At 48.1% G+C, this 25846-nt stretch overlaps 1 protein-coding gene across 4 annotated transcripts; it reads left to right on the plus strand.

The window, feature by feature from the left end:
* The first annotated feature begins 68 nt into the window (after positions 1-68).
* On the plus strand, positions 69-24006 carry LOC103640823 (long chain acyl-CoA synthetase 9, chloroplastic). 4 transcript variants are annotated; one of them, XM_035963336.1, is made up of 14 exons: positions 118-260; positions 565-593; positions 799-1006; positions 1118-1647; positions 19951-20031; positions 20319-20591; positions 20763-20894; positions 21046-21219; positions 21299-21528; positions 21677-21794; positions 22098-22229; positions 22337-22471; positions 22539-22745; positions 23560-24006. In XM_035963336.1, exons 4-14 carry the CDS (start codon positions 1198-1200, stop codon positions 23722-23724), a joined length of 2097 nt encoding a protein of 698 aa, XP_035819229.1. In that variant the 5' UTR covers positions 118-260; positions 565-593; positions 799-1006; positions 1118-1197; the 3' UTR covers positions 23725-24006. The 4 variants fall into 4 exon arrangements, with proteins under 4 accessions (XP_008662512.1, XP_035819230.1, XP_035819229.1 ...); XM_035963337.1 differs by lacking the exon at positions 799-1006 and having other exon boundaries at positions 79-260; XM_035963335.1 differs by having other exon boundaries at positions 158-260; positions 565-1006.
* The last annotated feature ends 1840 nt before the right edge of the window (positions 24007-25846 follow it).

The following is a 25846-nucleotide window of genomic DNA, read 5'->3' on the forward strand; positions in this document are numbered from 1 at the left end:
GCCCATTATGTACGCTTTCAGGCCGGGCTCTATAGCCCGCTTATCCGCTAAGGAAGGGATTGGATTCGATGGGGCCTGATGGAGCGGAAAGCCAGCCGCAGCCGCCAGCAGGCGAGAGCGACATAAGTGGCGACTGGCGAGAGAACCAAACCGGAATGTGTGACGACTGACGACTGAGGTCTGACGAGGCGTAAACCTCGCTGACTCGCCCTGCCGCCGCCCCGCCCCGCCCGCGCGTTCTCCGCCGTCGTCCCCGGAAGGTTCGGTGCCACCGCTCCTTCTCCCTCTCTCATTGTTGTCGTCGCGGTGTGGAAGTGCGCTGTCCAGGTGGACGGGGGTTGGCCGGTTGGGGGTAGTGACGGCGGCCTGGGCGCGATCTGAATCACTCTCGGGGGAACTCGTGGGGTCTCATTACTCGTTGCTAATGCTTTGTATAATTGTTCCATGTTTACTGCGCCGTGCCTGTGCCTGTGCCTGTGCTCTGTAATTCTCTCAGAAATTACTACTGAATTAGCATGCTATGTCATGAGCTGAGACAGTTGTATATATTTAATATAAAACCAGGAGTGGAGGAGATGGAGGAGGGAGAACAAGTACGTATGCACTATAGTCGGTGATGTAGCACTTCGCAAGTACTGTCGAAAGAAGCTTGTTCCACTTGACTCCAACCGTTTTTTTAGTTTTAAAAATAGTACCATTCCAACTATTCTTTCCTTATCTTTCCTTTCCTTTTTCAAAAACTTGTCCAGTAACTTTTATCACTGCCCACTAACTTTTGGGTAACCCGTAACAAAGCAGGAGGGATGCTTGTGTTAAGTTCAATTCTATAATGACAATGAGAGTATGAGTATTAAATGCATACAGGGGAAAGCTGTATTAGAAGGTATAAATGAATAGCTATACAGACTGCACTACTTGACTTTACTGTATTGGATATAATGGTGTAAAGTCAATCGGTCCATTTTCTGTCCCTAAGTGGAGTGGGTGCGCTTACTCTGTTCACCAGGTCAGATAACATGACTAATCGTGCACTTCACCTCTTCTTTACAAAGTCACTTTGATATCGCAACCTAGACCTGAAACCTTGAAAACTTCTCACTGTAATACTTATCTGCAGGTTTTTGCCTCAGGGCATGTGGATCTGTTAGTTCACCTGCTGCAAGCAAGTATAGCTATAGGGTTGACCAGTGCAGAAGTATGAATCCTTACTTTGTTGGGATTCTTGTCCCCGTCGCGGTCTCCCTGCTGCTCCGCAAGAGGAGAAAGGCCCAAAGGATGAGGGGAGTGCCAGTTGAGGTTGGTGGGGAGCCTGGATATGCAGTCCGTAACTATCGTTTTGAACAACCTGTTGAGACACACTGGGAGGGGGTGTCCACACTTGCTGATCTGTTTGAGCAATCTTGCAAAGAGTATGTATACATGCCACTCCTTGGCACAAGGAAGCTCATTTCAAGGGAAACTGAAGCAGCACCTGGTGGGAGATCGTTTGAGAAGCTGCATCTGGGCGAGTATGAGTGGAAGTGTTATGCAGAGTGCTTCAAGAGCGTTTGCAACTTTTCATCTGGACTAATTAGAGTAGGTCACCAGAAGAATGAACGTGTTGCTATTTTTGCTGAGACACGGGCTGAGTGGCAGATTGGGTTGCAGGTATTCTTTTTTACCCTGTCATTTTACAGATAGATTTATAGACCGATTTGTGGGCTTTATTTCTCTTCACATGCGACTGCCACATGTTTCTTCAGTAAATTGAAGGAACCAGCCACTTCATATCTGGGATGCATCTAATGCAGAAATACATATTTGGAGTGTGAACTATGCCTGGACTATGCAAATTCTCAGTTCCCTGGACCGGATTACTTATAATTGTAGGTTACTAAGTGACATGCACCACTGAGACTTGTGTTAAAATATCTACAGGCTGAATTGTTAATTTGTTATTCAGCTTATAGATGATTTCCTACACCACTTAGGGTTAGTTTGGCAGCCGATAGTAATTAATCCAGGGATAAAACCCCCACGCTGTAGGATTCCATGGACAGCTAGAGCCCGGGAGAGATATCCCTGCACAGTGGAATTCCCTTTTGCTCTTTGGAACCGAATGGCCCAGGGAAGCTGCACATGGTGGAACAGAATACTACTCTGCTCCTTTGCTCGTTAGAACAGAACCACTATAATCCACCAACAGGATAGATGACGCCTTGTAGCATACATGACTTGAAACCAACACAGCAAAATAATAATCTATATAAATCACAAAGTTTGTATCAACCCAACAAGATAAAAAAATGTCACATGGATAATCATAATCAAATCGTTTTCTGTTGACACAGTTCTGGAAAATTCAGGAAAAAAACATCATGACGTTAGCCCGTACAACAGACATTTTGGAGAGATACAAGTCACATAAACAGACTATTAAAAATGCAGTGCATTCACTGCATTGTAGCATAGCAGCTGTCCATGCCTATCGTCCAAGATTTTAGAACCAATGATCATTTCGAATAGGAAATAACAATAGTTGAGAGGTGGTTGTTGTTGAGGTAGGGATAAATCAACGAACAGATTTCTACCTAGACCATGAGGGTAAGAAAGAAACCAAGAGGAGGAAATCACCACTAGGAAATGCTAGGACCAAGCGAGCAGACGACCATGAGGGAAGTGTTGTGCGGGATGCTTTATAGCGTGGGTAGAACAACAGCACGCGTTCGAGAAGATCCAGAGTCAGTTCTACCACGATCCCCAGGCCTCAACAACATGTGTTCGTCACCGTCGTCCCCAGACCCCGAAATACAAGCTGCCGCGCTCGCTCCTACCATCCGTCCAGCCCACGTTCGTCGCCATCCAAGAAGAAGGAGCGAAAACAGAGAAAATAAATCCTAGCAAGACCAAGAAGGTGCGGAAGAGGTTGGATTTACCCGACAAAATCGCCGGCGGAGTGGTGGCGGCGACCAGCGGAGGAGGGGTGGCGGCGTGTCCGACCGTGTTGTTAGAGGTAAATAATTGTATATTATTAGGGCTAACCCTAGAGGGTAGCTATATAGTGTTTGTACATGGGCCATATGGGCCTAGCCACATGGGCCTAACCACATATAATCTAACACCCCCCGCAGTCTGAACATCCGTCGCAGCGGAGTTTACAGACTGGATCCAAAAAGAAGAAGTACATCACACACTAGGATCCCCCCACAGACTCAACTAGCCACTACTGATGTTGAGGCTGGAGCGAAACTCGACGAAGGTCGAGGATGGGAGACCCTTGGTGAAGATGTCGGCAAACTAGGAGGTGGTCGGGACGTGGAGGACCCGAACATCACCGACGGCGACCAGATCTCGGACGAAGTGTAGATCGATCTCCACATGCTTGGTCCGCTGGTGCTGCACCGGGTTGGTGGAGAGGTAGACGGCGCTGACGTTGTCGCAGTAGACCAACGTGCTCCTGGAGAGGGGACTGTGGAGCTCGGCGAGGAGCTGCCGGAGCCACGCAGCCTCCGCCACGCCGTTGGCCACGGCACGGTACTCCACCTCAGCGCTCGAGCGGGAGACGACCGGCTGGCGCTTCGACGACCAGGACACCAGGTTACCGCCTAAGAAGACGGCGTAGCCGGAGGTGGAGCGCCGAGTGTCCGGGCACCCAGCCCAGTCAGCGTCGGTGTAGACGACCAGCTCGGAGGAGGTAGACCGGTGAAGAAGCAGCCCGTAGTCGACAGTGCCCCGGAGGTAGCGGAGGAGGCGCTTGAGAGCCGCGAGGTGGGGCTCTCGGGGGTCGTGCATATGGAGACAGACCTGCTGCACAGTGTAGGAGATGTCCGGCCTAGTGAAGGTGAGGTACTGAAGGGCACCGGCAAGACTCCTGTACCCGGTGGGGTCCTCGACTGGGTCACCCATGGCCTCAGAGAGCTTCGCCTGCGTGTCGACTGGGGTAGAGCAGGACTTGCAGTCAATCATCTTGGCCCGCTCCAGAATGTCAAGAGTGTACTGCCGCTGGTGAAGTAGGAGTCCTGAGGGGCGAGGCTCAGCAGTGACCCCCAGGAAATGGTGAAGTACACCCAGATCCTTGATCGGAAACTCCCGCTGAAGTGCGTCGACGAGGCGGCGAAGAAGTGACTGACTGGAGGCGGTGAGGACAATGTCATCCACGTAGAGGAGCAAGTAGGCAGTCTCTGCTCCATGATGGTGGATGAACAGAGACGTGTCTGACTTGGCCTCCACGAAGCCCAGTGTCACCAGAAACGTAGCCAGTCTGGAGTGCCACGCTCGGGGGGCCTGCTTGAGGCCGTAGAGGGACCTGTTGAGGCGGCAGACCATGGTAGGGCGAGAGGAGTCGACGAACCCCGCTGGCTGACAGCAGTAGACGGTCTCGGTGAGAGCGCCGTGCAGGAAGGCGTTCTTGACGTCGAGCTGGTGAACTGGCCAGGAGCGAGCAAGGGCCAGCGATAGCACCGTGCGGACGGTGGCCGGCTTCACAACCGGGCTGAAGGTCTCATCGTAATCGACTCCGGGGCGCTGAGTGAAGCCCCGAAGAACCCAGCGAGCCTTGTACCGCTCCAGGGTACCATCGGCCCGCCGCTTGTGCGTCCAGATCCACTTGCCGGTGACGACGTTGGTGCCGGGCGGACGAGGCACCAGATCCCACGTCTGGTTGGCGACGAGCGCCGCGTACTCCTCCTCCATCGCTCGACGCCAGTGGGGGTCCAGCAGGGCGGTGCGAACGGAGGAGGGTACCGGAGAAATCTGCGAGTCTGCGGTCGTGGCCACCAGGACACGGGGCGGCAGGGTACCAGCCGCGTGCCGTGTCACCATCGGGTGGACGTGCCGCGGGTCGCGGTGAAGGAGCGGTGGGTGGTACACCGGCGTCTCGACACGGGCCGCGGGTGGCGGAGGCGGAGGTGTGGGTGTCCCTGGCGGGGACTGGGCCACCGGCGGTGACAGCGGCAGGGGCGGCGACGGTGGAGGTGCGAACCCCGGCGGCGGCAGCCGGCGCTGGTAGACCCGCACCGGCTGGGCGAAGCGGGTCGGAGGGGTCAGAACCGATGGCCCCGTAGGCGGTGCAGTCCCACCACCCTCGCTCGGCCCAGGGGCGATTGATAGTCGCCTAGAGGGGCGGTGAATAGGGCGAAACTGAAATTTACAAATATAAACACAACTACAAGCCGGGTTAGCGTTAGAAATATAAATGAGTCCGCGAGAGAGGGCGCAAAACAAATCGCAAGCGAATAATGAAGTGAGACACACGGATTTGTTTTACCGAGGTTCGGTTCTCGCAAACCTACTCCCCATTGAGGAGGCCACAAAGGCCGGGTCTCTTTCAACCCTTCCCTCTCTCAAACGGTCCCTCGGACCGAGTGAGCTTCTCTTCTCAAATCAAAGCCGGGAACAAAACTTCCCCGCAAGGGCCACCACACAATTGGTGCCTCTTGCCTTGATTACAATGGAGTTTTGATCTCAAGAACAAGTGAGAAAGAAAAGAAGCAATCCAAGCGCAAGAGCTCAAAAGAACACGACAAATCTCTCTCGCTAATCACTAAAGCCTTTTGTGGAATTGGAGAGGATTTGATCTCTTTGGTGTGTCTAGAATTGAATGACTAGCTCTTGTAAGTGGTTGAGAAGTGGAAAACTTGGATGCAATGAATGGTGGGGTGGTTGGGGTATTTATAGCCCCAACCACCAAACTTGACCGTTGGCAGGGCTGTCTGTTCGATGGCGCACCGGACAGTCCGGTGCACACCGGACAGTCCGGTGCCCCCTGCCACGTCATCACTGCCGTTGGATTCTGACCGTTGGAGCTTCTGACTTGTGGGCCCACCTGGGTGTCCGGTGCACACCGGACAGGTACTGTTTGCTGTCCGGTGTGCCAGCATGGGCGATTCTGACTCCTGCGCGCGCTGTGCGCGCATTAAATGCCACAGCAGGTAGCCGTTGGCGCGAAGTAGCCGTTGCTCTGGAGTCGCACCGGACAGTCCGGTGCACACCGGACAGTCCGGTGAATTATAGTGGGCTAGCCGTTGGAGTTTCCCGAAGCTGGCGAGTTCCTGAGGCCGACCTCCCTTGGCGCACCGGACACTGTCCGGTGTACACCGGACAGTCCGGTGAATTATAGCCGAGTCGCCTCTGGAAATTCCCGAAGGTGGCGAGGTTGAGTCTGAGTCCCCCTGGTGCACCGGACATGTCCGGTGGCACACCGGACAGTCCGGTGCGCCAGACCAGGGGTGCCTTCGGTTGCCCCTTTGCTCCTTTGTTGAATCCAAAACTTGGTCTTTTTATTGGCTGAGTGTGAACCTTTTACACCTGTATAATCTATACACTTGGGCAAACTAGTTAGTCCAAAGATTTGTGTTGGGCAATTCAACCACCAAAATTATATAGGAACTAGGTGTAAGCCTAATTCCCTTTCAATCTCCCCCTTTTTTGGTGATTGATGCCAACACAAACCAAAGCAAATATAGAAGTGCATAATTGAACTAGTTTGCATAGTGTAAATGTAAAGGTTGCTTGGAATTGAGCCAATATAAATACTTACAAGATATGCATGGATTGTTTCTTTCATTTTTAACATTTTGGACCACTTTTGCACCACATGTTTTGTTTTTGCAAATTCTTTTGTAAATCCATTTCAAGGATCTTTTGCAAATAGTCAAAGGTAAATGAATAAGAGTTTGCAAAGCATTTTCAAGATTTGAAATTTTCTCCCCCTGTTTCAAATGCTTTTCCTTTGACTTAACAAAACTCCCCCTAAATTGAGATCCACCTCTTAGTGTTCAAGAGGGTTTTGATATATCATTTTTGAAATACTACTGTCTCCCCCTTCTTGAGCATAATAGAATACCAATTGAGAATACTCTTTGAAAAACTAAGGTTTTGAAATTGGTGGTGGTGCGGTCCTTTTGCTTTGGGCTCATACTTTCTCCCTCTTTGGCATGAATCGCCAAAAACGGAATCATTAGAGCCCATTAAGTACTATCTTCCCCTTTGGTCATAATTAAATGAGTTAAGATTATACCAAAGACGAAGTCCGGTCCTTTTGCTTTGGGCTCTTACACTCTCCCCCAAAGACAAGGTCCTTTTCTTGGAGCGATGGCGAAGGATGAGTTACGGAGTGGAAGCCTTTGTCTTCGCCGAAGACTCCAATTTCCTTTCAATACACCTATGACTTGGTTTGAAATACACTTGAAAAACACATTAGTCATAGCATATGAAAGAGATATGATCAAATGTATATAAATGAGCTATGTGTGCAAGTTAGCAAAAGAAATTTCTGGAATCAAGAATATTGAGCTCATGCCTAAGTTTGGTAAAAGATTGTTCATCAAGTGGCTTGGTAAAGATATCGGCTAATTGATCTTTAGTATTAATGTAAGAAATCTCGATATCTCCCTTTTGTTGGTGATCCCTAAGAAAATGATACCGAATGGCTATGTGCTTAGTGCGGCTATGCTCGACGGGATTGTCGGCCATTTTGATTGCACTCTCATTATCACATAGCAAAGGGACTTTGGTTAATTTGTAACCATAGTCCCGCAGGGTTTGCCTCATCCAAAGCAATTGCGCGCAACAATGACCTGCGGCAATGTACTCGGCTTCGGCGGTGGAAAGAGCGACCGAATTTTGCTTCTTTGAAGCCCAAGACACCAAGGATCTTCCCAAGAACTGGCAAGTCCCCGATGTGCTCTTCCTATTAATCTTACACCCTGCCCAATCGGCATCCGAATAACCAATCAAATCAAAAGTGGATCCCCGAGGGTACCAAAGCCCAAACTTAGGTGTATAAGCCAAATATCTCAAGATTCGTTTTACGGCCGTAAGGTGGGATTCCTTAGGGTCAGATTGGAATCTTGCACACATGCAAACGGAAAGCATAATGTCCGGTCGAGATGCACATAAATAGAGTAATGATCCTATCATCGACCGGTATACCTTTTGATCCACGGACTTACCTCCCGTGTCGAGGTCGAGATGCCCATTGGTTCCCATGGGTGTCTTGATGGGCTTGGCATCCTTCATTCCAAACTTGCTTAGGATGTCTTGCGTGTACTTCGTTTGGCTAATGAAGGTGCCCTCTTGGAGTTGTTTTACTTGGAATCCTAAGAAATACTTCAACTCCCCCATCATAGACATCTCGAATTTCTGTGTCATAATCCTACTAAACTCTTCACATGTAGACTCGTTAGTAGACCCAAATATAATATCATCAACATAAATTTGGCATACAAACAAGTCATTTTCAAGAGTTTTAGTAAAGAGTGTAGGATCGGCTTTTCCGACCTTGAAGCCATTAGCAATAAGGAAATCTCTAAGGCATTCATACCATGCTCTTGGGGCTTGTTTGAGCCCATAAAGCGCCTTAGAGAGCCTATAGACATGGTTAGGATACTCACTGTCTTCAAAGCCGGGAGGTTGCTCAACGTAGACCTCTTCCTTGATTGGTCCGTTGAGGAAGGCACTTTTCACGTCCATTTGATAAAGCTTAAAGCCATGGTAAGTAGCATAGGCCAATAATATGCGAATTGATTCAAGCCTAGCTACGGGTGCATAGGTTTCACCGAAATCCAAACCTTCGACTTGGGAGTATCCCTTGGCCACAAGTCGTGCTTTGTTCCTTGTCACCACACCATGCTCATCTTGCTTGTTGCGGAAGACCCATTTGGTTCCTACAACATTTTGGTTAGGACGTGGAACCAAATGCCATACCTCATTTCTAGTGAAGTTGTTGAGCTCCTCTTGCATCGCCACCACCCAATCCGAATCTTGTAGAGCTTCCTCTACCCTGTGTGGCTCAATAGAGGAAACAAAAGAATAATGCTCACAAAAATGGGCAACCCGAGATCTAGTAGTTACCCCCTTATGAATGTCGCCGAGGATGGTGTCGACGGGGTGATCTCGTTGGATTGCTTGGTGGACTCTTGGGTGTGGCGGCCTTTGTTCCTCTTCCTCCTTGTCTTCCTCATTTGCATCTCCCCCTTGGTTATTGCTATTATCTTGAGGTGGCTTATTTGCTTGATCTTCTACTTCATCAACTTGAGCTTCATCCTCATTTTGTGTTGGTGGAGATGCTTGCGTGGAGGAGGACGGTTGATCTTGTGTTCTTGGAGACTCTTCGGGTTCCTTAGGACACACATCCCCAATGGACATGTTCCTTAGCGCTATGCATGGAGCCTCTTCATCACCTATCTCATCAAGATCAACTTGCTCTACTTGAGAGCCGTTAGTTTCATCAAACACAACGTCACATGAGACTTCAACTAGTCCAGTGGACTTGTTAAAGACTCTATATGCCCTTGTGTTTGAGTCATAACCAAGTAAAAGGCCTTCTACAGTCTTAGGAGCAAATTTAGATTTTCTACCTCTTTTAACAAGAATAAAGCATTTGCTACCAAAGACTCTAAAATATGAAATGTTGGGCTTTTTACCGGTTAGGAGTTCATATGATGTCTTCTTGAGGATTCGGTGTAGATACAACCGGTTGATGGCGTAGCAAGCGGTGTTGACTGCCTCCGCCCAAAACCGATCCGAAGTCTTGTATTCATCAAGCATGGTTCTAGCCATATCCAATAGAGTTCGATTCTTCCTCTCCACTACACCATTTTGTTGTGGCGTGTAGGGAGAAGAGAACTCATGCTTGATGCCCTCCTCCTCAAGAAAGCCTTCGATTTGAGAGTTCTTGAACTCCGTCCCGTTGTCGCTTCTTATTTTCTTGATCCTTAAGCCGAACTCATTTTGAGCCCGTCTCAAGAATCCCTTTAAGGTCTCTTGGGTTTGAGATTTTTCCTGTAAAAAGAATACCCAAGTGAAGCGAGAATAATCATCCACTATTACAAGACAATAGACAATACTTACTCCCGCCGATGCTTATGTAAGCAATCGGGCCGAATAGATCCATGTGAAGTAGCTCAAGCGGCCTGTCGGTCGTCATGATGTTCTTGTGTGGATGATGGGTGCCAACTTGCTTTTCGGCTTGGCATGCGCTACAAATCCTGTCTTTCTCAAAATGAACATTGGTTAGTCCCAAAATGTGTTCTCCCTTTAGAAGCTTGTGAAGATTCTTCATTCCAACATGGGCTAGTCGGCGGTGCCAGAGCCAACCCAAGTTAGTCTTAGCAACCAAGCAAGTGTCGAGTTCAGTTCTATCAAAATCTACCAAGTATAGCTGACCCTCTAACACTCCCTTAAACGCTATTGAATCATCACTTCTTCTAAAGACAGTAACACCTACATCAGTAAATAGACAGTTGTAGCCCATTTGACATAATTGGGATACGGAAAGCAAATTGTAATCTAAAGAATCAACAAGAAAAACATTGGAAATAGAATGGTCAGGAGATATAGCAATTTTACCCAATCCTTTGACCAAACCTTGATTTCCATCCCCGAATGTGATAGCTCGTTGGGGATCTTGGTTTTTCTCATATGAGGAGAACATCTTTTTCTCCCCAGTCATGTGGTTTGTGCACCCGCTGTCGAGTATCCAACTTGAGCCCCCGGATGCATAAACCTACAAAACAAGTTTAGTTCTTGACTTTAGGTACCCAAACTGTTTTGGGTCCTTTGGCATTAGAAACAAGAACTTTGGGTACCCAAACACAAGTCTTGGAGCCCTTGTGTTTGCCCCCAACAAATTTGGCAACGACCTTGCCGGATTTGTTAGTCAAAACATAAGATGCATCAAAAGTTTTAAATGAAAGACTATGTTCATTTGATGCAGTAGGAGTTTTCTTAGGCAACTTAGCACGGGTTGGTTGCCTAGAACTAGATGTCTCACCCTTATACATAAAAGCATGATTTGGGCCAGAGTGAGACTTCCTAGAATGAATTCTCCTAATTTTGCTCTCGGGATAACCGGCAGGGTATAAAATGTAACCCTCGTTATCCTGAGGCATGGGAGCCTTGCCCTTAACAAAATTTGACAATCTTTTAGGAGGGGCACTAAGTTTGACATTGTCTCCCCTTTGATAGCCAATGCCATCCTTAATGCCAGGGCGTCTCCCATTATAAAGCATGCTACGAGCAAACTTAAATTTCTCATTCTCTAGGTTGTGCTCGGCAATTTTAGCATCTAGTGTTGCTATATGATCATTTTGTTGTTTAATTAAAGCCATATGATCATGAATAGCATCAATATCAACATTTCTACATCTAGTACAAATAGTGACATGCTCAATGGTAGATGTAGATGGTTTGCATGAATTAAGTTCAACAATCTTAGCACGAAGTATATCATTCTTATTTCTAAGATCGGCAATTGTAACTTTGCAAACATCAAAATCTTTAGCCTTAGCAATCAAATTTTCATTCTCTAATCTAAGGCTAGCAAGAGAAATGTTTAATTCTTCAATCTTAGCAAGCAAATCATCATTACTACCTCTAGGATTGGGAATTAAAATATTACAAACATGAGAATCAACCTTAGCATTTAAACTAGCATTTTCATTTCTAAGGTTGTCAATAATCTCATGGCAAGTGCTTAGCTCACTAGACAATTTTTCACATTTTTCAACTTGTAGAGCGTAAGCATTTTTAACCTTAACATGTTTCTTGTTTTCTTTAATTAGATAATCCTCTTGGGAGTCCAAAAGGTTATCCTTTTCATGAATAGCACTAATCAATTCATTTAATTTTTCCTTTTGCTCCATGTTAAGATTGGCAAAGAGAATACGCAAGTTATCTTCCTCATCACTATTATTATCATCACTAGAAGACTCATATTTAGTGGAGGAGTTAGATTTAACCTTCTTTCGTTTGCCGTCCTTCGCCATGAGACACTTGTGGCCGACGTTGGGGAAGAGGAGTCCCTTGGTGACGGCGATGTTGGCGGCGTCCTCGTCGTCGGAGGAGTCGCTTGAGCTTTCGTCGGAGTCCCACTCCCGACAAACATGTGCATCACCGCCCTTCTTCTTGTAGTACCTCTTCTTCTCCTTTCTCCTCCCCTTCTTGTCGTCACCTCGGTCACTGTCACTAGATATAGGACATTTAGCAATAAAATGACCGGGCTTACCACACTTGTAGCAAACCTTCTTGGAGCGGGATTTGTAATCCTTCCCCCTCCTTTGCTTGAGGATTTGGCGGAAGCTCTTGATGACGAGCGCCATTTCCTCATTGTCGAGCTTGGAGGCGTCTATTGGTTGTCGACTTGGTGTAGACTCCTCCTTCTTCTCCTCCATTGCCTTGAATGCAACGGGTTGAGCTTCGGATGTGGTGGCATCATCAAGCTCATTGATCTTCCTCGAGCCTTCGATCATGCATTCAAAACTCACAAAATTCCCGATAACTTCCTCGGGGGTCATTTTAGTATATCTAGGATTACCACGGATTAATTGAACTTGAGTAGGGTTAAGGAAAATAAGAGATCTTAGAATAACCTTAACCATCTCGTGGTCATCCCACTTTACGCTCCCGAGGTTGCGTACTTGATTCACCAAGGTCTTGAGCCGGTTGTACATGTGTTGTGGCTCCTCCCCTTTGCGAAGCCGGAACCGACCGAGCTCCCCCTCGATCGTTTCCCGCTTGGTGATCTTGGTGAGCTCGTCTCCCTCGTGCGCGGTTTTGAGCACATCCCAAATCTCCTTGGCGCTCTTCAACCCTTGTACTTTGTTATACTCCTCTCTACTTAGAGAGGCAAGGAGTATTGTTGTTGCTTGAGAGTTGAAGTGCTCGATTTGGGCCACCTCATCCTCATCATAGTCCTCATCCCCTACTGACGGTACCTGTGCACCAAACTCAACAACATCCCATATACTTTTGTGGAGCGAGGTTAGATGAAATCGCATTAAATCGCTCCACCTAGCGTAATCTTCACCATCAAAAGTTGGTGGTTTGCCTAATGGGACGGAAAGTAAAGGTGTATGTTTGGAAATGCGAGGGTAGTGTAGGGGGATCTTACTATACTTCTTGCGCTCTTGGCGCTTAGAAGTGACGGAGGGAGCATCGGAGTCGGAGGTCGATGTTGATGAAGTGTCGGTCTCGTAGTAGACCACTTTCCTCATCCTCTTGTGCTTGTCGCCTTTCCGATGCGGCTTGTGGGAAGAAGATTTTTCCTTCTTCTCTTTGTGGTGAGAAGAGGAAGACTTTTTCTCCTTTCGTTTGGAGGAGTCCTTCTTCTCCTTCCTCTTGGTGCGGGACTCTTCCGATGAAGTGCTCCCGTGGCTTGTAGTGGGCTTTTCGCCGGTCTCCATCTCTTTCTTGGCGTGATCTCCCGACATCACTTCGAGCGGTTAGGCTCTAATGAAGCACCGGGCTCTGATACCAATTGATAGTCGCCTAGAGGGGGGGTGAATAGGGCGAAACTGAAATTTACAAATATAAACACAACTACAAGCCGGGTTAGCGTTAGAAATATAAATGAGTCCGCGAGAGAGGGCGCAAAACAAATCGCAAGCGAATAATGAAGTGAGACACACGGATTTGTTTTACCGAGGTTCGGTTCTCGCAAACCTACTCCCCATTGAGGAGGCCACAAAGGCCGGGTCTCTTTCAACCCTTCCCTCTCTCAAACGGTCCCTCGGACCGAGTGAGCTTCTCTTCTCAAATCAAAGCCGGGAACAAAACTTCCCCGCAAGGGCCACCACACAATTGGTGCCTCTTGCCTTGATTACAATGGAGTTTTGATCTCAAGAACAAGTGAGAAAGAAAAGAAGCAATCCAAGCGCAAGAGCTCAAAAGAACACGGCAAATCTCTCTCGCTAATCACTAAAGCCTTTTGTGGAATTGGAGAGGATTTGATCTCTTTGGTGTGTCTAGAATTGAATGACTAGCTCTTGTAAGTGGTTGAGAAGTGGAAAACTTGGATGCAATGAATGGTGGGGTGGTTGGGGTATTTATAGCCCCAACCACCAAACTTGACCGTTGGCAGGGCTGTCTGTTCGATGGCGCACCGGACAGTCCGGTGCACACCGGACAGTCCGGTGCCCCCTGCCACGTCATCACTGCCGTTGGATTCTGACCGTTGGAGCTTCTGACTTGTGGGCCCACCTGGGTGTCCGGTGCACACCGGACAGGTACTGTTTGCTGTCCGGTGTGCCAGCATGGGCGATTCTGACTCCTGCGCGCGCTGTGCGCGCATTAAATGCCACAGCAGGTAGCCGTTGGCGCGAAGTAGCCGTTGCTCTAGAGTCGCACCGGACAGTCCGGTGCACACCGGACAGTCCGGTGAATTATAGTGGGCTAGCCGTTGGAGTTTCCCGAAGCTGGCGAGTTCCTGAGGCCGACCTCCCTTGGCGCACCGGACACTGTCCGGTGTACACCGGACAGTCCGGTGAATTATAGCCGAGTCGCCTCTGGAAATTCCCGAAGGTGGCGAGGTTGAGTCTGAGTCCCCCTGGTGCACCGGACATGTCCGGTGGCACACCGGACAGTCCGGTGCGCCAGACCAGGGGTGCCTTCGGTTGCCCCTTTGCTCCTTTGTTGAATCCAAAACTTGGTCTTTTTATTGGCTGAGTGTGAACCTTTTACACCTGTATAATCTATACACTTGGGCAAACTAGTTAGTCCAAAGATTTGTGTTGGGCAATTCAACCACCAAAATTATATAGGAACTAGGTGTAAGCCTAATTCCCTTTCAGCGATCGGAGACGGAGCTCCGCGGAGAGGCGACAGCACCGTAGGCGACACCACCGGACCCGGGCAAGGTACCGGGCCGGGGGTAGGACCGACAGGTGGTGAGCGAGTACCTGCAGAGAGAGGAAGGAGAGGTGGCTCGACCACCGTGTCAGTCGGAAAGAGAGTGAAAGGGTCAAGGTCAGGGTCGGAGGAGGGTGGTGTGGTGGTGGAGGAGTAGGGAAATACGGACTCATCAAACACCACATGGCGAGAGATGAGGACCCGGCGAGAGCAGAGGTCAAAGCAGCGGTAGCCTTTGTGGTCCGGGGAGTACCCGAGAAACACACAGAGGGTGGAACAGGGTGCTAGTTTGTGAGGAGCAGTGGCAGTGGTGTTCGGGTAGCAAGCACACCCGAAGACACGGAGGTGGTCATAGCGCGGAGGGGTACCGAAGAGTGCCTGGTGAGGAGTGGGGGCCGGACACGCAGTGGAAGGGAGACGGTTGAGGAGGTAGGTAGAGGTGTGGAGGGCCTCGGCCCAGAAACATGCCGGAAGGTGCGCCTGGAGAAGAAGAGTGCGGATGGTGTCGTTGGTCGTGCGGATCATGCGCTCAGCCTTGCTGTTCTGGGAGGAGGTATACGGGCAAGACATCCGCAACTGCATCCCGTGGGAGAGAAAGAAGTCGCGGGAGGTGGAGTTATCGAACTCCCGACCATTGTCACACTGAACGACCTTAATGGTGAGGCCGAACTGAGTGGACACCCAGGCGAAGAAGTGGCGGAGGGCGGGGAAAGTCTCAGACTTGGCACGCAAAGGAAAAGTCCACACATAATGAGAAAAATCATCAAGCACCACAAGATAGTATTTGTAGCCTGACATACTGGTAATGGGTGAAGTCCACAAATCGTAGTGTACAAGATCAAAAGCATGAGTAGCATGAGAGGAAGAAGAAGAAAAAGGAAGACGAACATGGCGGCCTAACTGGCACGCATGACAAAGATGCTCATCATGGGATCTAGTACATGGGATAGTGGCACTACGAGTAAGCTGCATCAAGGCATCGCGTCCGGGGTGACCAAGGCGACGATGCCAGGTGGTAGAAGACGTGGCGGCAGCAAAAACAGCAGCTGTGTCAGGTGACGAAGACGAAGAAGATGTGGCGTGCGGAAGCCGAAGGGTGTAGAGGGGGCCGGTGCTGTCACATCTGAGGAGGGGGCGCCGAGTTGCCGAGTCCTTCACAGTAAGACCAAAAGAGTCAAACTCGACAGAACAAGAATTATCAGCAGTAAACCGACGAATAGAAAGAAGATTGTGGACCAAAGAAGGAGCGACAAGAACATCGGGAATGCGAAAAGAGCCGGGAGGGCTGGCGGCACCCACAGATGTGACAGGAAGACATGAGCCATTCGTCACCATGATGGACGAAGGGAGAGAGGAAGAAGGAGGGCGAACAGAGGTGAGTATACCAGGGTCGGGGGTGGTGTGGTAGGTAGCACCGGTGTCCGCGATCCACTCGGGACCCATCGGCGGAGTCAGAGTAGGAGTCTGAAAGGCAGCCAGGGTGGCCGCGTCCCAACCAACCAGCCCGGACGGAGGAGTAGCCGGTGGCGTGGGCCACGACGAAGCGGCAGGTGTCGAGGTCCATGGCGACGGGGAGGCGAAGGCGAACCCTGGCTGCGCACCAGCGAACATGGCCGCCGGGGACCGAGCCTCAGAGCCTGGCCCCTGGAACGGCCACATGGAGATGCGCCCTGACCACAGGTGGTGAAAAGTGGGCCAAGGCGCACCCTGCTGGGGTCCCGGCGTCGGTGCGTGGCCACGGGCACCACCCCCGGAACCACCACCGCGGCCACCACGGCGGCGACGACCACCACCGCCCCCGCCTCCGCCACCTCGACCCCCGCCGCCCATGCTCGGCCCGGGAGGGCGAGGGCCAAGGGCAGACTGTGACGGAGTAGGAGGACGGGTCGGGGTGAAAGCCGCCAGTGCTGTCGAAGAGGACGAGGACCCCGTGCCAGAGATCGATGCAGCCTGAGCGCCCAGAGTGATCTCCTCCAGGGCGAGGTCGTCGCGAACCTGGAGGAAGGTAGGAAAGGGGCGCTGGCGCATGATCAACGACCGGAGGTGGGTGTAGCGATCGCCGAGGCCGCGGAGGACGTTGAGGACTAGGATGCGGTCCTCCACGGGGCAACCCAGATCGCCAAGAGAGTCCGCCATGGTCTTCATCTTGCGGCAGTACGCACTGACACTGAGGTCCCCCTGGACGAAGGTGCGAAAAGCAGCGTCGAGGCGGAGAGCCCGGGCCTCGGCGTTGCCCATGAACTGGCCCTCGATGGCAAGCCAAACAGCCCGAGCGTGAGGAAGGTTCCGGAGGAGGCTGTGGAGGTCAACGGAGATCGTCCCCACGATCCAGGTGAGTACGATGCTGTCAAGGCGCACCCACGTGGCAGTCGGCGCCACGCCGGTGGGGTCGCAGAGGACATGGTCGTCCAGAGCGTAGCGACGAAGGGTGAGGAGGAGTAAGTCCCGCCAGCGTGCGTAGGACGGCGACTCGGGCTCCAGGACGACAGGAACCATCAGGCGAATGTTCTGGACACTCCCAGCCTGAAGGTGGAGCTGAGCCACTAGCGGGTCAGCCGGGTCATGCCAGAGCACCGTGGGGATGGTGCGGGGCCCGGTTCCGACGGTCGGTGCGGTCGGGACCCCGTACACGCCGCCCATGGTGTCAGAGGAGGTGACCCCGCCGTCGTGGGTCGCAGGCGAGGCGAGGAGCTGTTCCGCCGTGGCAATCTGAGCAGCGATAGCGTCGGCGGCCTCGCGCTCACGCTCCCATACGAGGGCCGCTTCCCGCAAGCGGGCCTGTCGTGCCGCGTGCTCCGCACGGGCAGCAGTGAGAGCGGCGACGGTGTATCCCTGGTGGGTGATCGGTGGAGGAGGTGGCTGATCGACGACCGGAGGCGGATCAACGACCAGCGACGGGGGAATTGGCGGGGGAGGGTCCTCCGGACCGGCAACCCTCGCGGGAACTGCATCCGCCACAGCCGCAAGGGCCGAGGCGGTGCGCGCAGCGGTGAGGGCCCCACCGGCGGCGGTGGGCCCGTCCCCCCACGTCGGCCCGAGCGCAGGGGAGGCGGGCACGGACCCCCACGCCCCTGCCACCAGCGCCTGCGCACCTGCAGGGGAGACAGCGGCGGCGGCTGGGAGGGGGTGGGGAGGGGCCAGGGGGGCACGCCCACGCACGGTGGCTGCAGCAGCGGCAGGAGAGGCGGCGACGGCGGGCCTGCCAGGGGAGACAGCCCGCGCCCAGGAGGAGAGGGGAGGGAAAGTGGAGGGGGACAGAGGAGGCTGCTCGCCAGCCATGGGAGGGTCGCTGGCGTGCAGGGGCGGCGCGCGGACGGCAGGCTGGAGGCGCGGCCTGGCGCGCAGGGACTCCTGGCGGCGGCCGCCAGGCGCGGAAGCACAGCCGGACGGCCGGACGCAGACGGCGGCGCGGATCCCTGGGCGGCGCTCGGTCGGCTGGCTCCGGGCGCGGCCTGGCGCACAGGGGCTGGACGGCGGCGCGGAGTCCTGGGCGGCGCTTGGTCGGCTGGCGGCGCGGCCTGGCGCGCAGGGCTCCTGGCGGCGGCGACCAGGCACGCAGGGGCAGGTCCCGGCGGCGGCGCTGGGGGCGCGCGGCCTGGCGCGCAGGGACTCCGGGCGGCGGCCGCCTGGCGCGCAGGGGCAGATCCCAGCGGCGGCGGCTGGAGAAACCCTAGCAGGGGCTGCCAGGCGGCTGGAGGAAAACCTAGGCTAGGCTGATACCATGTTAGAGGTAAATAATTGTATATTATTAGGGCTAACCCTAGAGGGTAGCTATATAGTGTTTGTACATGGGCCATATGGGCCTAGCCACATGGGCCTAACCACATATAATCTAACGTGTCCGTGACGAGAGGAGGCGAGAGGAAGTGACGAGTCGGGGTCTCGGGGATAGTCACCCGACGTCCGAAGGCCGGACGAGTTTCCACGTGGAAGTTGGGCTCGGACTAGGCCATTATCCCGCGGAGCCGGTTTCCAAACAGGACAGAGCGGTGGTCTGTGGAAGCTTCCCGCGTGGGCCGAAGACACCGGGAAAATAGCAAATTCCCCGCGAGGATTTGGGCTCCCAAACTAGGCCTTATTCTCTCCACTAGCATTCTGATGTAAGTCAGAAAGGCATGCAAATGTATATTTCGCTGGGCAATGTTTGCTATTTTATACAATTGTGCAGACATGAGTCTTTATAGCAGTCATATTAAATGATGTATATTCTTATTTTTTTTTATCAAACACACAAGAGAGCTGCGTATCATTATATTAAGAAGAAAAAAAGGAATACAAAATCAAATACAAACAAAGGGAAAAGATCCCAAAGCCTCCACAGAACACTCACGCCTACAGGGTTCCCCACCCCTGCTGGCTCCAGACTAGCAGCAGCAGCAGCAGGGAGCACACTGACGGCACAAGTAGACACCCCTACACTTAGCTGAAACTAAACTGTAGGAATCTGCGCTTGAAGGAAGGACAACCCCTTAGCACCAGCCAACGACCATAATAAGGATTCCTCCTTGGCCAACCTAACAGTAACATCCTTGAAAGACAGAGGCATTCCTCTGTTTCCATAAAATATGTATATTCTTATTGATGAGGCCATTCTCAATGAGAGTTTCATTGCATGATTTTCAACATTGCCACATCATCATTCAAGAGTGAGATAAAGTAAATAATGAAACATACACTCTCAATATAAAGTTTCACTTCACAATTTCATAGGCTACAATGTCAATTAAATATTGCATCTAAATAGCCAAAAGAAATGTATGAAATGAATGGAAATGAAACAAATTGCTCTCAATGGTGGTTTCATGTGTTTTCCATTGTATTGGAAATGAGATGACGTGGTTTCATGGTGATGAAACTGCTTCCACCCATTTCACAGTAAATATAGTGCCAATGTATCCAAAAACCTGATGTGGCACTCTAATTAATGTATGAAACTTCTCATGAAACTTTGCATTGAGAATGGATTGAGAAGGCTTGCCTGGTGCAGTGATGAGAGTTGCCTCACTAAGCTACCAAGTCATGGATTCGAAGTAGCCTCTCCGCATTTGTGGGGGTGGTTTGCCTCGGTTTATCTCTTCGACCCCACTCATGTGGGAGCCTCCGGCATTGGATCCACCCTTATGTTCGTATAGATGATAAATGCTTTACCATGAAAAAATATAAAACCTGATGAGCATATGTCAACAGGAACAGTTTGCATGCTGAATATTTTTTAGAAAATCATTTTTTTTTCACTTTCTTTCCCTTTTTTCTTGCTTGTCTTCATTTACCATCTTCTTCATATCATGTTACATTGAATTCTTGCACGCTAAATTCTGAGTTACTTTTTTTTCCATTTGCAAGGCATGCTTCAGACAAAACATTACAGTTGTCACCATCTATGCCTCATTGGGGGAGGAAGCTTTGTGTCACTCACTAAATGAGGTCAGTACTGTCACTTGTATGGGTATCCATTGTTGTTCCTGCTTGTTATGTTTTCATGTGATATGCTTTTCTTGGTTTATAAAGAGTTCAAGACAAAATCAGTCTGTACTATTAGTAGCATTTCACTTAGACATGCCACATAGCCAATTGATCTGTATCAGTTGCATTTTTTTGTAGAATGTACCAGTTGCATTTAATCATTCCTGACACCTGTGCTTAAAGTAATCAATACCTGTCTGCTATGTATATGCTTCTATTTTATCTAATTTATCCTTTTTGCTTGCCAGACTGAGGTCACTACTGTAGTTTGTGGTCAGAAAGAACTAAAAAAGTTGATTGATATAAGTGGGCAACTTGACACTGTCAAGCGTGTTGTCTATATCAATGAGGAAGGCATCTCAACTGAAGTTTCTTTAGCTCAAAACTGCACTAGCTGGATAGTTGAATCATTTGAGGAAGTAACTAGGTTAGGAGCTGAAGCACCTGTTGAAGCAAACATGCCTCTACCTTCCGATGTTGCGGTGATAATGTACACAAGTGGTAGCACCGGATTGCCCAAGGTTTGCTTTATACATCCTTGTTATTTTTTGTTGTTCTGTCCACTGCATTTTTCCCTTGCTTACTAGAATTCAGGTTGGGAGTTGCTTCTCATACACACAAATAAAAAGCGAAGTGGAATTCTCTAATTATATCTCTGCTATTGAACTGACATGTATCTTAATTGTTTATAGGGAGTTATGATGACCCACCGCAACGTCCTGGCTACACTCTCAGCAGTCATGACCATTGTGCCTGCACTTGGCAGTAAAGATATATACTTGGCCTACCTTCCACTTGCACACATTCTTGAGTTGGCAGCAGAGGTAGCTTTCAATCGGCAACAAAATGGGTCAAATCTGTTCACTATATTGTATTTTTTGAAAGACAAGGGCAGGAGCTCTGACATTCATTTAAGATAGGAACTATATTGGTTTATTATATAATCTTTATTCATCATTTGCAAATACTTTTTAGGCACTAATGGCTGCTGTTGGGGCCTCAATAGGATATGGATCACCTTTGACCCTGATTGATACATCCAATAAAATAAAAAAGGGAACTCTAGGTGATGCTTCTGCACTAAAGCCAACATTGATGACTGCTGTACCTGCTATACTTGATCGTATTCGTGATGGTGTCAGGAAAAAGGTAATGTCCTTCACATTGTTCTGGTCCAGTGTACCTTGCTGATTATTGACAGCTACCTTTTGTGTTGAGATGTCTTCAGGTGGATACAAAGGGTGGTATAGCAAAGCAATTGTTTGACATTGCCTATAACCGTCGGCTTGCTGCAATCAATGGAAGTTGGCTTGGTGCCTGGGGACTGGAGAAACTCTTGTGGGATACACTTGTGTTTGGAAAGGTGCGTGCTATTTTGGGAGGAAAGATTCGGTTTGTACTTTCAGGTGGAGCACCTCTATCTGGAGATACTCAGAGATTTATCAATATATGCCTTGGGTAAGATTATGTATGCCTCATTTCTGTTGTTTGATGGCAATTATCTTGAAATCCTATGTTCCCATCGCATGCATTTAATACGATAAATATGTTATGACTTCCTCACTGTGTTTGCAGTCTGACATTGATAAGGTTTATGCAATTTCAGGGCTCCAATAGGGCAAGGTTATGGTCTGACTGAAACTTGTGCTGGAGGGACATTTTCAGAGTATGATGACACATCTGTCGGTCGTGTTGGTGCTCCACTACCTTGTTCGTATATTAAGGTCAGCTTCATTTCTTAACTATTTTGTATCAAAGCTGTTTTTATCACGATGTTATCTGTGCGGATCTATTTTGTATTTTTTATGCCTAACAATGTTTGTATGTTGAAATCTTCCTTAGTTATTGGTTGTTCTTAGCTTCAAGATTATTTACATGCACCCGCTTAGATTTTTTTGGTCTTGTTGAACTTCTTTCCTCACTGGGTCACTGGGATATCTTATCTATTCTTGTGACAGTGAATGAGTTCTTACTGTTGACCTCCCACAGTTCCTGACTTCCTGACATATCAGCCACTGTATTTTTAGTTGATTGACTGGCCTGAGGGTGGATACTTGACTGCTGATTTACCAATGCCTCGGGGAGAAATTGTCATTGGAGGTCCAAATATAACTAAAGGCTATTTCAAGAATGAAGCTAAAACAAATGAAGTCTACAAGGTATGGTGTTCTCCTACCAATATATTCATAGATTGTTTCAGGCATTGAACTTTAACTTCTTCACACTTTCTGTAACAATAACCACACACCACATATATTATGTGAAGGATGATGAGAAAGGTATGCGATGGTTCTATTCTGGAGACATCGGACGGTTCCATCCAGATGGCTGCCTTGAAATCATTGACCGTAAGAAAGATATCGTGAAGCTTCAACATGGCGAATATGTATCTCTCGGGAAGGTATGCAATATTCTTATTCTGGTCCAACTGGCTGAATTGCACTGCTTAACTTGTTAGGTGATGACAGGTAGAGGCTGCTTTGATTGTGAGCCCATATGTGGAGAACATTATGATCCATGCTGATCCTTTCCACAATTACTGTGTTGCTCTCGTGGTGGCTGCACACATTGAGCTGGAAAGCTGGGCTTCGCAGCAAGGAATCAAATACAACGATTTCTCAGATTTGTGCCAGAAGCAAGAGGCTGTTAAAGAAGTGCTTGGATCTTTAGCAAAGGTTCGTGTTTTCTGTTCACCTGTCAGCATCTGTTTTCTTTACTGTGTTGGATCACCACACGTTCATTTTTTTTTTTGATTATGGAAACAAAATGTTCCAGCCTTTTGCAATCTCTTACATACGGCCTTACAAATCGAAAAAAACAATCATCCATCATAAACATTCTTTGAAATAAAACATCAACAAATCAAGCTCCTTCTAATCTAGCATTGGACCTCCATCCATGGCTTGCAAAGATCTCCATAGCCATCACCTCTAAGGATCGACATACCGCAAGGATCTCGTGTTGAATCACCACATGTTCATACCTGACTCCACGCTTATTGGAAGTGGATTTGTATGAAAGAAAAGGGTTTAGCATCCATTGATCTTCCACTCATCCATGCTTTGATTTTCCAGGAACATAGCATTATAGTTTTGGCTTGATTCACTGTTACAGCTGGTCTCCTAGAAGTGTTTTTTTCCGGGTAATTTTAGCAACAATATAAATATGGAAATAGGAAACTATTTTGTAGTGTTTCTGAAAGGAATGAACAGTCACCTAGCACAGCATAAAACATATTCATCCAGAGAGTTTTTATTAGTTTCAATTTCACAAAGGCCATTAGCACTGCCGAGTGTGTTTCATAAGCACTGGCGGTGAAGTAAGGTAAACCAGGATTATGTTGTCTCATATACGTTGATATCCTTGGGAAGTTCTCTCTTCCTTTTTCCACGTGTGTGCTGAAAGTTGCAAGCATGTCAAGCGAGACAAATCCTGTGCACCGTTAAGACAACAATTTTGATTGCACCCGATGCACTTGTTATTTTCCAGGCTGCGAAGCAAGCGCGACTTGAGAAGTTTGAGATACCAGTCAAAATCAAGCTGATACCAGAGCCATGGACCCCCGAGTCGGGACTCGTCACTGCTGCCCTCAAACTCAAGAGGGAGGTGATCAGGAAGACGTACGAGAACGATCTGGCTGAGTTGTACGCATGATGGTTCTACTCTTTTTGATACGTTTAGTGTGGAAAATGTGTAGAGTGTCAATGTCACGCTGAGATCTATGGTAATTTGATACCGATTATCGTTCTGGGATTATTATTATTATTTTGTTCAGTTAGAGGAGATATATAAACCTTGAAGTTTTGAGTTATATGGCTTCTCTTGATGCCGAGAAGCTATATTGCGATGATTCCTATGTGTTTAGGATATAACGCTTTCGAATTCTTATTGCGCTTGTTCATCTCGTACCTTGAGGTAACTACTGGTATTGCTGTCTATAGAATTGTATGTACGGTTTCGGTGTATTTCTCCAGTTTTTTCTTGAGACGAGTTGTTAAACATGTGCTAATCATAGATTAGTAGACTTAATAAATTCATCTCACAAATTAGCCATGAATTATACAATTAGTTTCATAATTAATTTATATTTAGCTCTTCCAGTTGGCATCTAAAATCTGAACTAAATTTTAGTGCCGATTGCCGAAGATCAGCACAAACACTGGTCGGCTGAATCATATGTCGGTTGGTTCCTATTATTGCGGTTTGTTGGTCAGGACAATTAGATCAGTTGAATATATAGTTCCGCAAATGAATGTACGATTGGTGCCGCTGGCATTTGGAATAAAGTCAAAGTCGGCTCCCAAGCACAAAGGCTAGCTAAAGCGAGATGCACATAGTAGATTTTTTTTTTGTTTTGACAAAATGAAATGGAAACGATAGGATTGCAACGTCTATTTTGCTTGCGGGGAAGATACTGAACTTTAATCAAGCTCTCTGTGTGCTAATTTAATAACCTGCGCGTACATATGGAGGATACACACACTGACACATGCTTCGCTCATTCCAACCACATGAATCATATTTGACGTTGTGGACAAATGGCACGGAACCACTCACTAGTCACTGCTACTCACTTCGTCACAATTTATAATTCGTTTGACTTTTTATTACAAGTTTGACTAACTCGTCTTGTTAAAAAATTATGGAAAAAAATCAAAAATTTCGTTGTGATTTGTCATATATATACTTTACATATGACTTAAATTTTTTCATCTTTTCATGAATTTTTCTAATAAGACGAGTGATCAAAGTTGGGGTTGAAAAAGTCTAACGAATTATATTTTGCAACGGAGAGAGTATATGCGAAGAAGATAGAACAAGAGCGTCTCCGAAATTCCATAAAACATTTAGCATAAACCTAATCTTGCCAACCGGCCAGAGAGCCAGGAGCAGAATATTTGATGTGGACCAACCATTACCAATTTGTTGTTCCTAAAATATTGAATTCTATTTTTTTGGGTTCCTAAATTTTTGAATTTGTGGTTTAGCGATTGAATCAGCTTGATTTGTGTGTTCACTAAGCAGCTCTATTCAATATTCAGAGCGCGTGCGAGTGGCGCAAACCAGGCAACCGAGCGCAGCCGGATTGAATTTAGGGATGGATACTTAAACATCTCAATTATAGAATAAAATTAATATTTAATATATATATATATATATATAAAATAAATAATTTGATGCTAATATTTAGTTATGTAAATATGAATAATTTTTGTACTTTTTTGCATTATTTTCTCTGCAATGAAAAAGGTGAAAAAACGTATGAATCTGAACATGTATTTGAACTTTTATTTTATACTAGTATATACCTCTTGCTAATGCTATGATTTTAGGGAGGATAAAGGTCGATGGCGACGGTAACAACTACGACATGAAGGAGAGGCTGACAGTGGCAACAGAGGCAGGAGGGGCAGCGGGTTCATGGAGAGATAAGATAATAGATGGTTCAAATAATATTATCTATTTAATTGAAATAAGGAAGACAAAGTTATTCAGTGATCCGAATTGTTGATTTTATGATATATTAAGTGTAGATATAATTTATTTGGTTGATTTAGTAAAGGTTATGTTGTGAGGGTGATTTTTTGGATTAATTTTGCAAAGTTAAACTAATGGATTATATAATTGTATAGAGGAATTGTAATAAGCTTAATGATAAAAATAAAAACACACAGATTCTATATTTTATTTATTTGTAATAAAAAATAATATCCGTATAAGTATTTAGATCCATCTATCTAGGGATCCCATCTATCTATCTATAGTTATAAGACGG

The sequence above is a fragment of the Zea mays genome, chromosome 10 (genome assembly GCF_902167145.1).
Source record: "Zea mays cultivar B73 chromosome 10, Zm-B73-REFERENCE-NAM-5.0, whole genome shotgun sequence".
Lineage (NCBI taxonomy): Eukaryota > Viridiplantae > Streptophyta > Magnoliopsida > Poales > Poaceae > Zea > Zea mays.